Raw genomic sequence first — 15,000 nt, forward strand, 5'->3', positions numbered from 1 at the left:
CTCTCCTCCCCCTCTCCTCCCTCTCTCCTTCCCCTCTCCTCCCCCTCTCCTCCCCCTCTCCTCCCCCTCTCCTCCCCCTCTCCTCCCCCTTGCCTCCCCCTCTCCTCACCCCCTTCTCCTTATCATTCCCTTTCCAAGACCTCTCTTCTTCCTCTTCCTCTCTCTTGTTCTTTCTTTTTTTCTCCCTTTTCTAAATACCTCCATCTCTATGCTTACTCCCTCTCTTCTTGTATTTTTGTTTTCTCTTTGCAAAATTTCAAACATTTAATTTTTTTCAGCTTGGAAGGCAGAACCAACAGCAACAACAACAGTGTGGTTCACAGTACCCAGGCTTCCACTGTGCATTCTCACACAAGCAGTGGACTGGGAGGGGCAGCTGGGGGCTCTAGCACCCCTGGAACGCCAAGACGAGATGAAGAGCTTGGTGAGATTCTGCTTTAGCAACAGCAGTCCTGAGAAGATTCTGCTCTGAATATCGTGTTCTTGTGGATGGATGAGAATCATTCTTCATGTCTTGATTGATTTGAGCGCAAACCTGATATATTGTTTTGATTCCTAACACGAGTGAATTGGTGACACATCTGATGTGTCACTTTAGGATTTTCTGGAGTTTTACCTTAAAAGGGACTCCATAGCTCACTAAATTGTAATAATTATGGATAACTTGTTGACTTGTCAGTGTGCCTGCACAAAAGAAGCATCTGTTGTCTCGTTTGATTGTATGTTAGCAATGATGCAGTCTACCAAGTTATTCGCATGATGAGAGCCTTGTATGGATGTGTCACACCCACCCTCACTGCATCCAGAGTGAGAGATCTGGAGATGTGCACACTACCTAAATGTCAAGAGACTTGTTTTTTCTGTTGTGATACCCCAGCTGCATGTTTTCTGTTATGTTCGTTCAGCTTTGCCACTTGTGTTTTATCCAACCCCAATCCCCACGAGTCACGGTGAATCTGCATCTGCTTTACCTTATACATGACTGAAAAGCAGAATGCATTCACCACATTCACCTGCTGTCTGCTCATTTATCTGTCTGCCTGCCTGCCTGTCTTGTCTGCATCCCTACACACCAGCAATCATGTGTGTGGTCCCTGTTCGTGTTTTCATAGGTGAGCAGATCCTTATTATTTTAACCTATTAGATAGGAAGTCCAATGAGTAAAGACTCACAATGTAGTCCTTAACCACTAACAAACTAATCTCTATTTAATTAAAAAAAAGTTAATTTTAAGTTTATGAAACCACTAATAGTAATAGCTTTCTCATAATTTGTTGAGATAGAAATATGGGTAAATCATTTTATTAATTTTGCTTATTGGAAATTATGAAAGAAATGTTTCTCTTGAACCACCCCTATCCCCTATATACCCAAGTAATTTTCCCCAAGATTTTTCTGTTTATATTTGGTCTGCACAACTCTGGTAGCAGTCATTCAGATCACATTGATATCCATTTTTTATGATGGCTGGTTATTCTTTTAAGTTTCCTTTCTGTTTGAAGAATTTTGCAAATTTAAGGTTTCATATGCTTCATAAATCAGAATCTTAGTAGTAATACAAAGGAAACAGAGCCTGTAAATAGTAAAGAAAATCTCTTTTGTTAACATAATTGTATATGATATAATATGAAGAAAGTTGAAGCAACTATTATTGATTTGTTTTTGATTTGCATGTTTTTGTAAAAAGTATTGAAAGTGCTCAATCAGGTTAAAATATTTGTATTACCATTTGTTGTCTGGAGTTCCGTTAGATTAATGTTATCATGTTATGAATCTGTATGGAATATATTTGCCTTGTTTGCCATAACATCCCTTTGTATCTCATGTAGTGGAATACTATATATATATATGTATATTTTTTTTAGCTGACTGATAATCCCTCATGCCTTCACAGGCTGTGCCCCACCTCCCATCCCCCCCTTCCCTGCCCTGAGCCACCCTTCTGGCACAAGCGCCACGTCGAAGGCTAGTGTCCCCAACCCCTACTTGGAACTGGCGTCAACTTCCTTCCCTTCAACATCCCTCATTTCGACATCGTCAGCCTCGTCCACTTCATCAGTCTCGGCAGCGGCTGCAGTGCAGGAGAACCAAGCTGCAGGAGGGCGGGGCAGGCTTAGGGAACAAGTCGGTGACAGGTTTAGAGCAGACAGTTGTGGTCGTGCCAGGCGGTCACCTGTGCCTGTGCGCGACCTGGATTCCCACTCACGCAGCTCCGATGACCTGCTAGTTGACAATGAGGATGCGAAGCAAGGGAAAGTAAGTCAGATCTGTTATAGCATTAGTATTAGTTGTTTTTTTCATGGCATGGCCTTGATGATTTTACTTCTTGCATGATTCTGTGGATATTTGAAAGTTTAGACAGAGGTATATTTTCAAAATACAATTCAAAATGCCATGTTCAGAAGTAGTAGTATTGCTGTATTTGCCTTCGCAGAAAGTATGTTCCTTGATTTTGTAGGTAAAACATTTTGTTACTAATACTAAAAATGTTGATTATGTTATTTTTATTATAGACATTATAATTACTATTATGTTATTGACATTAGTAATGGCAATATAAGATGACATAAATTATTTTTGAAAATCAAGGAAAAGGGTAAACAGCTGAGACAAATAGTATCTATGTGTATCTAAACAATTAATAAAGTAAACTCACAGTGGGCACGTCATATACATACATGCCATGCCTGTTGGTTTTGGGTGAAACTTCAGCTGCCTTTCAGTCTTTTGCAATGATTGGATGACAGCAATAGCTGCAATATTTACAGGCTCCTTGGTCCAGATTATTTTACTGTCAAAAACATATAATTTTTTATCTTAAATTATAATTTTATATTTATGGGGTTTTGAAACATTGCTGAAATATTCTTCTAGTAAAAAGTGTATAATGCACTGTTATGACTGTCATTACTATATTAGCAAAAGTATTCCCTTTCATCTTGTTGTTTCATTGCTTGCCACTACATCATATGGGAATTTTGACATCTTTGTGGTTTAAAAGATTAATGTGGAGAATTATTGTATGAAACTACTGAAATGCAATTATACGTTGTACTCATGGTTATATTATCATAGTTGTATGATAATTTCTTGTGTAGGAATGTGTGTTATGTGAAGGCAAATGCAGTAACTTTTAGATTATTTTAGCATGACAGTCGTAACATAACACTAGTGTTATAACTTAGTTTTTTTTTTTATTCCAAATTGAAAATTGCAGTATTTCACTAGTAACTGACAGTATTTTGACTGTGAAGTGTATTTTACATGCTGCTTTTACATAACTGGCATTATATGTATACTCAGTTCTTAAGTTTTAAATATGTTCAGTATATTTATTATTCATGTTAAAGATTTCCTTTTCATTTACAGCAAACAGTAATGAGTATGCAAAAAATGCCAAGTGTGAAGACCTCAAACATTTTCATTTTTGAATAACTGTGTGTGTCAACAATTTTTTTTTTCTTTGCTGTTTTCTTTCCTCTCCCCTGTTTTTATTTACATCATTACTCTTTTCTCACCTCTGTGCTTATGTCTTTATTTCATTACTCTTTTATTTTCTGGTCATGGAACCTTAATTAGTTAAGTGATACAGTAAAGCTATAGAAGATTAGCAGTTGGAAAAAGGGAAAATGTAGTGCTGTGTTAGTATCCTTCTGTTGGATCTGTTGGTATAAGTACCATCATTGTCACAAAGTTCGTAAGACTGTTAGTGGTTTGTTTTGTTATTTCAGTTTAGACAGAATTAAAAAGTAAAGGATTTCAAATATATGCTATCTTTTTATTCACATGAAAGTAGTTGGGGTTAAGACATTGAGTTCCTACTTATTGCTTTTGAAGGAGTAGAGGAAAGCAAGGGGTTCAATTAAGTAGTATTTTGTTTTGTTTTAGCAGAACATTTAGTTATTTATAAGTAAAGAATAAGGTCTAGGTATGGAATAAAGCTGTAGACTGGGTTGAATGGAATTAGAAAACTAGATTTGAATAGGAAATGTGCAGGCCAATTAGCAGTAAATTAGGAAACTAGTTTTTAATTACTGTTGTTAGAATGACACCTGGAATGCATTGTAGGTTGTATTAGGGGTATTTTTTAATTCTAAGATTACTCTTAACTTGGTATATTTATGTTGTTCAGGTAAAACCCAGCAATCAAATTATTGTAAATTTGATTATTAGAATAGCATTCAGTAAATAAGTATGGGTTAATGAAAGTTACTTTCTTGATAACAGCCTTTATTAGTGGAAGAGGCAGACCTTTAGTATATGGGCTATATTGAATAGCTTATACACAGTAGATAGTCAGTATGTTAGTTCATGCAAAATTAAATAGTTACTGCATATAGAATGCATAAATAGGTTAGGCTGTTGTATAACTGTAGTTGTAGAACTGGTTCCGCAATTGACCATTTCCCCTCCGACTATCAGTGGTGTGGTGGTGACACACAGGTATTTCATTGCAGCTGCGTGTGGTGTGTTTTCCAGGATTGGCTCATCCTGGCGTTGCAGCTGGAGAAGGCCCGGTATCCCAATCACTACTGGAGTGTGTAGATCCCAGCCCAGCCCTGGTACCCCACACTCACCGTCCTGCCAGTGACATGCCTCTCATGGGGTTGGGCATGGACTCCTCCTCTGTCATGCGGCCATGTAGTGACGTGCCTGTCCTTTCCTGTCCACCTTACGATCCCTTACCCTCATATCCAATGGAAGGGGTAGGTAGCATTCCTCTCCCACCCCCACGTGACTTTTCCTCCATGGTTCCTCAGCAGCCGCAGCAACAGGCACAACTTGGGCAGGAGTCCAACTTGCAGACAATCCCAGTCTTACCAGCAGCACAACCTCGTGGCGACCCCCCTCCATACCATGGTCGGCATGAAGTTTTTAGTCAGCAGTTGCGGGGACCTCAGATGCAATCTCCAGCTTTGGCACCAGAGCAAGGCACTGCTGCTGCCATGCCTGGAAGCCCACCCATGACTCCCAACAGGCGTATAGGTCCCAACATGTCTCCCAGCACACCAAACCTTGCCACTGAAATGCCAGTGCCTCGTCCAGCCATGTGTCGTAATCCTCATCACCCAACTGTTGCATGCAGGAAGTGTAACAGTGTCCGCAGCAGCAATAGACAGAATGCTGCCATCCTTGTCCGTCGAGCCAACTCAAGTGCTGGTCAAACCAACAGGAATTCAGCCCCATTGCCTGCATGTCAGTCTGTTGTGGATACAGATGATGCTCCAAGTATATTAGCACGCTTGCGACGTGAGTGGGAACTTGAGAACAATCAGGCGAGTGGCAATAGTTCACAAATGCAGAGTTTATCTCCCCCAGTGTCAGAACAGAGGCAGCCCTGCCAGACTGGTAATTCTAAGGAGAATGGCCCACAAAACCAATCAGCTGCTCAAACATCACAGGAGACCAAAGAAGCTATAAAGATCCAACAACAGAACCAAAAGCAACCATCACCATCAAAGATACAGTCAGCACAAGAATTTGGAGATAACCCCCAATGCAAAAAAGGTCCAGCAACAAAGAATACAGCCAAGAATTACCAGCAGCACAGCCAGCTCTCACCCCATTCACACACATCTAGAGAAAAGGCTTTTGATCAGCAGCAGCAAGCATATGCTTCTGTGCACAACACTAGACCTCCAGACCAACCACCTGTATCATTATCAGCTGTATCTGTGTCTTCAGTAAGCATACCTCATTCTAGTCCTCTTCCTAATCAAATGCCAGCTAAACTTCATTCTCCTGGTCCCACTACTTGTTCTCGATCCCAGAATGTGCCTGAAAATACAACCTCAAACAAACCAGTTGTATCTACTAATAATGTCACACTATCTGAAATTAAGAATAGCATCACTTATTCTGTGAATAATAAGACCACAAATCACAATCAAATTAATAAGAATAATGATATTAATAATTCGAATAATAACCAAGAGGAAAAAATTGAATTGATCATCCTAGAAGATACAGATCACCTGAAAGTTCCACCCAGTAATGGAAACATAACAGAATCAATACAGGATATCATATGATATTTAAAAAAGCATATTGAATTAAATACTAACTAGATCATCATAATGATGATTTGGTAACTTGCTGTGCCAAGACAAGCCTGGGTATGCAGAACCCACCAACCTCGGTATGCAGAGGTAAACTGGCCTCGCTTACTGGCCTCAGCTCCTGTGTCCGGGGTGATCCTTGTGACACCAGTAATGGGTCAGGTGCCAATCTAGGGAGATTAGGCAAGCAGAGAGCCCACTCAGTCTCTCTCTCTCTCTGTCTTCAGTGCCTTGTGGGCCTACTCACCAAGATGGCTGATGGTTCTGAAGCATGTTTTAACATGGCATGGAACTGGGACACTAGTTTCCTCAAGTCTCATGTTGTGGTGATGTATTTCACTATGGCTTACAGGAATTCTTCTCTAAATTTAATCTCCATGTTTACATATTTGAGGCTTGGAATGAGAAGCCTTCTCTCCCTTTTTTCTCTCTCTTTCTCTTATTTTCTGTGGTCATCATCTTAATCTTCTCCTTTTCCTTGTAGTTCTTTCTATATTTTTTTCACCATGGAGCCTTTCACATCAGTAACTCAGAGTTACCACAAGAAATCTCATCTACATTTCTCAAGACGTTCATTGGCTGTGTTGGGAGAGTCTTTATGCTGGTTATAGATGATAAATATATGGTCATTGTCACCATTCTGTCCAGTGTGTATATATATCTATATATATATGTAAAGGCTGTGATGAGTACTGAAGCCATTCACCATCAGCATTATATCTTTCTTATCCAATACTTAAAGAAGATCTGAGGAAGTAGACAGGAAGGTGTGTATCAGAGGTGCCATGACAATACGGTGAAGTTTAGGAGATTTTGTGCCATTGCCTTCCATGTAATGGTGTATATTTACTAAGGAATATTCTAACTTTGGTGCTATTAAGTGTCACATAAGTGTCCATGTAATGATTAAGAGTAGGATGTATTTTTCTTCTAGTATCTATTTTTTCTGCATGTAATATAACTTCAGTATGTGCTCTCTCTACAAGTGTGTGTATATACATTATATATAGGTATATATTTATATATATCTACTTATTAGTCGTATTTAAAAAGATGAACAAAATTGTTTTATAGGAAATACAGATCTTGGACTAATAAGAGGAAAATTTAAGGTAAAAAAAATATTGCCATACACAATAGTGCATCCTATAACCAAGACTGGAACTTGGTATTAATATAAACAAACTATTGATTTATTCTTTGGATATGAAGCAGCTCTTAGTTGTATACAATCAGATATTTTAGATAGATTGTAGGATTTTCTAAAAACAAATAGTCAAAAATGATTGCCTTGTGTAGGTATCTGTGCAAATATTAATTTTGTATTTATTAATGTACAGGTGCACCTGTATTTTTTTATTTACAGTTCAGGAGGTTCATGCAACTACTTTTATGCTCCATATTTATGCACATATTAAGATATCAGTGGTAACCTTTTGTGCATATGGTTTCATGTAGTTTGGTGCAGTTTGTATGCAGTACCTGTGCAGCTCATCTAAGAATGTGAACTAAATAGCAAAACTATATAGACATAGAATATTGAAATCTGAATTGTCCATATTGAGTGATAAAGGGTTCCAGAGGTTAAGAAATGTTAACATTGCAGCTTTCTGCAGCTTTTGGTCACTTCTTGAAAGGAGTCTTGACAAGCAGCTGTGTGTGTAAGTCCTGGTGCGTAATCACTGATGAGTATGTGTGACATTGTTGACAAAAATTTTGAGATGTTTGCGGAGAGGAAATTTTGATATAGGTATGTATGTCAGTTCAGTTATTGTATTTTAAAATCACATTTGCAAGCTGTGCTATGCATTTGTGGTCTGCAAGTCCATTGTAATAGATTTGTATAACATGGGATATTTTTTTCATGTGAGAGTAGCCACTAGGTTCTCAGAATATGAGTGTAATGGAGCAGAAGTTCACTGATTGTACTTAAAATTAGCTGCTGAATATCTTGGGATAACAAAAAGTTATTATTAACATTGGTTTTATGTTCCTGCTTCAACCAAAGAAGTTGTCTGTTAGGAGGCCTTAAAAGTTGCCTGTTTGTACTGTAGTATAATTCAGCGATATAGAAATTCTTGCTTTTGTGAGTTTCTGTAGGAGTTACCATTTAGAGAGAAATGAGGAGAATCAGGTGAAATATGCAGCTATTTCTTTCTAAGAATGGAAATGCTTATTACTATTAATATTATTATTATTTATGATTATTATTGATATTATTGTTATAATTATTATTATTATAATTGTTATTATTATTATTATTATTGCTATTCTTATTGATATAATTATTGTTGTAATTATTATTATTATTATTATTATTATTATTATTATTATTATTATTATTATTATTATTATTATTATTGATATCATCATCATCATCATAACCATTATCATTATTATTTTTATTTTTTATTATTATTATTTTTTTATTATTATTGTTATTATTATCATCATCATCATCATTATCATCACTTATTACTAATGAATTAAGTATTATTTAATTTATTTATGTTTATTATCATTTTTCATGGTGAGGCTTGCATACAGAATTGTAAGCTAAATGTGACTTGACAATCCTGATGACGCAGTGCATTTTTGCACAAGTTTAAGCTTAGGTTATAATGGTCTTTCTCTTACATATTTCAAAATAATGTTTGATTTATAGAGTAAAAGATGTTAGGGTAATACATGCAGAAAATATCATAGTTTTGAATTAACCCATATATTGATACCTACAGTATTCACGTTGTAAGACACCTTGTGCTTGATTTAAGAATCGGCCTTTATTTTATCGTTATTTTTTCTTTCTTTTTTAAAGCTGCACACAGATACTCTTAGCTTTGTCCAGGTTCAGAATATGGTTGTTCTTTCAATTAGTATAATTCATGATTTTTTTTTTTGTTTTTTTTTTTGTTTTTTGTTTTGTTTGTAGCCCCGTGAATTATATGACACTTGGGTTTTGTTTTTTGAGTTCTTGAGTTTAGAGTAATGTAAACATATTAGGATTCAAAGTTTCTTACCGAGTTTTTAAGTTTCCGAGACTAAAAAAGATAAAACAAAATAAAATAGTTAAAGCATATTTTTAAAAGGAAAAGTTTGATTTGCATGTGTTTCCAAAGTTGAAGTATCCATATGTTGAAGAAATATATATATCAAGCCATCAATGTAATAGATTTGTTAGTTACTTTATTGTGCTTTCATATTAGCTTCAGATTCAGTTAGACATTGTTTTATGTATTTCCGTTTATTAACTTATTTTTTATTAATACACAAGAAAGGTGAATATATGCATGTCATGTATATATACACTGAAGGTGACTATAAAATGTGAGAAGAATTTTTTTGTATGTTATCAATTCTCAAGTAAATGTGCTATTTGTTTTTCTAGATATGAAACTACAGTAGTTTATTTTAACTTTTTTCATCAGAATTTTTTTTTCCTTTTGTATTTGTGACAGCATAGCATGAATTTTTTTTTTTCTCTCTTTTTTTTTCTTTTCTTTTTTTAGGGTGACCTATTATATGGTGAATCTCAATTTCCATCTTGACCTTCTCATAAATGATCTGAATGCTATCTTGTGTAGCTTTAATTATTGACATTACCTGCGCAATGCTGTCGTCAAGAAGGGCATTATGTTGTAATTCCTCTTGTCTTCCTTTGAACTATGGATATATGTAAGATATCAATAAACAAGGAAGAAGATGTGTGTGTTTTCATTTATAATTTAGTACCAGGCATTATGGGGGACTTTTGGACACCATTGTGTTGTTTCTCAAACTATTTGTATAAAATGGGGTGATTTCTCTGCAAAATACAGGGGACTTTCTATTAGTGAAACCAGAAAATATCTTATGAATGGAAAAAAGCTGTGGCAAAGTTAGCTTTTGGAGGGATCCTTTTTTTATTTTATTTTTTTTTTTTTGCGGTAAAATGTCAAAACAAAGAAATTTTCAGCACTGAATATATATATATATATATATTTGTGTGTGTATGTGTGTATTGTACTTATATTATATATATATGTATATATGTATATACCCAGATACCCAAGCCCTCCTCACAGACCACTGCAGTCTGCTCAACAAGTGGCCAGATAATCTCAGATCCTGATGGGGTACGGGCACATTGGGCTGAGTATTTCGAGCATTTGTATGAGGTTGATCCACCAACAGTTAACTTGGACACTGGTAATGTTGAGATTCCTCTGCCAGACCTACCGATCAGCGAGGATCTACCCTCCCTGACTGATGTCGGGGGCGATATCCAAGCTGAAGAGTGGTAAAGCAGCAGGTGTTTGCGGCATCCTAGCTGAACTGTTAAAGGGTGGTGGAGAACCTATGGCAAGGGGCTTGCATGCTGACCTCTCTGCCATCTGGCAGACTGGTACCATTCCCCCTGACCTGCTGAGGGGTCATCCCTCTCTGGAAGGGGAAAGGGAAAGGGGTGGGACTGCAGCAATCACTGAGGCATTATACTACTTAGTATACCGGGCAAGGTACTCGCGCACATCCTACTGATACGTATCAGAGACCACCTGCTGAGGCACCAGAGGCCGGAACAATCTGGATTCACTCCTGGTAAGTCCACAATAGGCCGTATCCTGGCGCTTCGAGCCATTGTAGAACGCCGTCGTGAGTTCGGACGTGGGCTGCTCGCAGCTTACATCGACCTCAAGAAGGCGAATCACTGGGAGATCCTGAGACTAAGAGGAATTCCAACAAGGATTATTGGATTAATAGCAAACCTGTATACAGGCACTGAGAGTGCTGTAAAGTGTGGTGGGGGCCTGTCGAGCTTCTTCCCTGTTAGTTCAGGCATGAGGCAAGGCTGTGTTCTTGCACCAACACTTTTCAACACTTGCATGGACTGGATACTGGGTAGAGCTACTGTCCAAAGTCACTGTGGAGCAACACTGGGCAATATCAAGGTTACAGACCTTGACTTTGCTGATGATGTTGCTAATCTATCTGAATCTCTGGAAACCCTAGTGGCGGCTCTTGATACATTTAGCAATGAAACGAAGCCCCTGGGGCTTGAGGTCTACTGGACCAAGACCAAGATCCAGGCCTACTAGGGGACTCTTTGCAGTTTTGCTTGTGGTGAAAACATCGAGGTCACAAGAAGTTTTATATACCTCAGTAGTGCAGTTCATGGCTCCGGGCTGTAAGAGTATTTGGAGATGACGGTACCTGTGCAGAAAGACCAACGTGTCTTTAAGGTTCAGATACTGCCAGTTTTACTGTGGTAGTGAAACCTGGACGCTATCTTGTGCTTTGCAATCGCGTCTATATGCCTTTAGTAACAAATCCTTGCGCCGGATCATGAGGTACAGTTGGCGGGACCATGTGTCCAACCAACGGCTGCACCGTCAGACCGGTACAGGACCTGTTACCTGCACAATCCGTGATCGCTAACTCGGCTATTCGGCCACTAGGCTCGATTTCCTGGCCACCAGGTTGTCTCAGAGACAACCCTGGGTGGAGGAGGCCTATGGGACAACAGAGGAAGTAGTGGATGCGGCTATGCGCCCCCGCCGGCGTTAGCTCCCCAATAATGATGATGATGTATATATCTATATATGTGCATATATGTATATTTATCTGTATATCTGTATATATCTATATATATATATGTATATATCTATTTATCTATATGTAAATATAATATATTTATATATTATATATATAATATATGTATATAATATATATAAATATTTATATTATATATATAATATATGTATATAATATATATATAATTATATATAATATATGTATATATTATATATATGTATATTATATATTATATGTGTATATTATATATAATATATGTATATATTATATAAATGTATCTTATATATAATATATGTATATATTATATATATGTATATTATATATAATATATGTATATATTATATATAATATATGTATATATTATATATATAATATATGTATATATTATATATATATTATATATATAATATATGTATATATTATATATATTATATATTATATATTATATATATAATATATGTTTTCATTATATACATTATATATATAATGTATGTATGTATATATATATATATATACATACACATATATACGTATATATATATATATATATATATATATATATACATACACATATATATGTATATATATATATACATACACATATATACGTATATATTTATATACACACATATCGCTATATATACACATGCATATGTTTATATATATATATTGTTATATATAAGTATACATATATATTTATACATTGTTATATATACATTTGCATATATTTATATATTGCTATATATACATTTGCATATATATATAAAAATATATATATATGTATATATAAAAATATATATATGTATATATATATACATATGCATATATATATATTGCTATATATATATATTTTGCAATATATACATATATATATATATATAATATATATGTACATATATATAATATATATAAATATGTACATATATAATATATATACATATTTATATATCTAATATATACACATACATAATATATATATGTATATATAATATATATATAATATATATATGATATATATATATAATATATATAATATATATATATAATATATATAATATATATATAATATATATATAATATATATAATATATATAATATATATATAATATATATATAATATATATATAATATATATATAATATATATATAATATATATATATAATATATATACAATATATATACATAATATGTATATAATATACACATATATGCATATGTTTATATAGCAGTACATATATGTATATGTATATGTGTATATATTTATATGTATATTTATATAAATGCATATGTATATATAGCGATACATATGTGTGTGTGTATCAATTAACAGGCATCAGTTGCCGATCCGTTCGTCGGTGGGTCGCAAGGTTCCGTGTGGGAGAGTGGATGCCTCTCCCTCCCACGTCCCTCGCCCTGGGGGCCAAAGACCTCTTTTCACGCAAAGGCTAATGTCAAGCGGGAATTGGAGTCCTCGCATCACAGCCCTTATTTTGAAAGAAAAGGACAGAAAGCTGCTTTTCTATAGGATTGTACATTACCCATGCAGCAAAATATGTAACAAATTGGCTCTCTATTACATCAAAGACTGACTTACGAACACCCAAGATACTGATCCTGTAGAAAGCGTGTGGCACGCAATTCAACATAACTTACAAAGCGAGGACGCCAGCCCTCTTCACACGCCTGCAAAGAAGTATGGGCAAAGATACCCATGGAAACCCTTCGAACATTGTGCGTCATTACCACAGAACCTAACACAGTGACGAGGCATCGGGGAAGATGCACTCTTATTTACATGTACACACACAAACTTATACACACACATACACACACACACACACACACACACACACACACACACACACACACACACACACACACACACACACACACACACACACACACACATATACACACACTGTTTATATATATATATATATATATATATATATATATATATATATATGGGTATATATACGTATATATATATATGGGTATATATACGTATATATATATATGGGTATATATACGTATATATATATATGGGTATATATACGTATATGCGAGGAAGTACCGGCTAAAATTGGAAGTCAATTTTACACGTTTATACTTTTATCGCCGCTTGGAGCGACTGAAGCAGTTATGCTTCAAACAGACAACAAAGACGCTGCAATTCACATAACAATTTTACGAGTGTTTTCACGCTTTAGGGATGGTCTTCCCCCAATCCCTTACTTGCTGTTGTCGTGTGTGTGTGTGTGGGGGGGGGGGGGGGGGCTTAGGAGACTGAAACTGGGGCCCAATGTAGGGGATCCCCCTACCTTAGCCCTCGCCTCAACTAATTGCATGGTCTTTCCTTTTCCTTCTCTTCTTCATCCCCTTCTGTCCACTTCCTAAGGTGTGAGAGCCGTCCTGAAAGGATGAAAGGCAGGCTTTGTGTCAGTCCGAGAGCCATGGGCCATTCCCTTGGTTAATCCTCTTCCAATTTAATTGAGGCTCACCATGGCCAATCATGAAGATTTTTTAGCCTTATCAGGGGCTTGCCCCTTTATCAACTTACCTTTCTAAATTTGATGTTATTGGTTTCCTGACCCCTGCCTCTGCTTTGACCTCGGCTCCGACCACCGATATCAATACCCCCTCCTCGATGTTTGCTGTCAACTCGATCCATTCCGGATCATCCACCCAGGTCATTAGTCAACCTCCAGAATACAACCCTTCCTCTCTCCCGACATCCTCTACTCCATCTCCTACTGCACAGTCTTCTTCTTCATTGTCTACCCCCACCACCCTTATTACTACTCTTCATCCTTATTTTCCTCCTCCATACCACCCCATCATCCTTTCGCCCTCGTCCTTCTACTACAGCCACCTCTTCAAACCTTTTGAGTACCCTTTTTGGCCCAGCTAAATGGGATCGATTCTTTGTAATTACCCTTACAGTCCCATACTCTGACAGTACCCTTCCAACAATGTCTCTAAAAACAGATAGCAGTTTCCTTTCGCAGTCGTTCCGATCGTTCACGCCCAGTCACATCCCCATCTGTTCCAAGCTCGTGCAATATCTACCTTGGCTGACCTCAATGGTAAACCTATTCCTGCCCAATCTTACTCCTCCCTTAATATCTGTACCGGAACTGTTTCCGTCTCTCCGACTGATTGTCCTGTCTATGACAAGGGCCGGTCAAGACTGTGAAAACGACTTGCTCGCATGCCTCGTCGACTGTGATGCAGTGCTACACTTTTTCTCCCAGAGGCCAACGCTAAGTCCTAAACCAATATTGCCAAGATCAGTTTCCGTAGTCATGACATGATGTTTATATTGGTGGAGTGTCTTTCCCTGTCCGACCATATCGACCTCTTCCCCGT

The 15,000-nt window shown here is 36.5% G+C and overlaps 1 protein-coding gene across 5 annotated transcripts in view; it reads left to right on the forward strand.

Annotated features, from left to right (window-relative positions):
- The window catches only part of LOC125040550 (angiomotin-like), a 28,207-nt gene extending 19,862 nt beyond the window's left edge, over nucleotides 1-8,345 (forward strand). For 4 of the 5 annotated variants that reach the window (XM_047635141.1, XM_047635142.1, XM_047635144.1 and 1 more), the window contains exons 13-15: nucleotides 279-424; nucleotides 1,895-2,256; nucleotides 4,458-8,345. In XM_047635141.1, coding sequence (XP_047491097.1) covers nucleotides 279-424; nucleotides 1,895-2,256; nucleotides 4,458-6,032 — 2,083 coding nt within the window. In that variant the 3' untranslated portion in view covers nucleotides 6,033-8,345. The remainder of the gene's footprint in view (nucleotides 1-278; nucleotides 425-1,894; nucleotides 2,257-4,457) is intronic. The other variant, XM_047635145.1, reaches the window with a different exon arrangement.
- Nucleotides 8,346-15,000: the final 6,655 nt, after the last annotated feature.

This window comes from Penaeus chinensis, chromosome 29 (genome assembly GCF_019202785.1).
Source record: "Penaeus chinensis breed Huanghai No. 1 chromosome 29, ASM1920278v2, whole genome shotgun sequence".
Taxonomy (NCBI): Eukaryota; Metazoa; Arthropoda; class Malacostraca; order Decapoda; family Penaeidae; genus Penaeus; species Penaeus chinensis.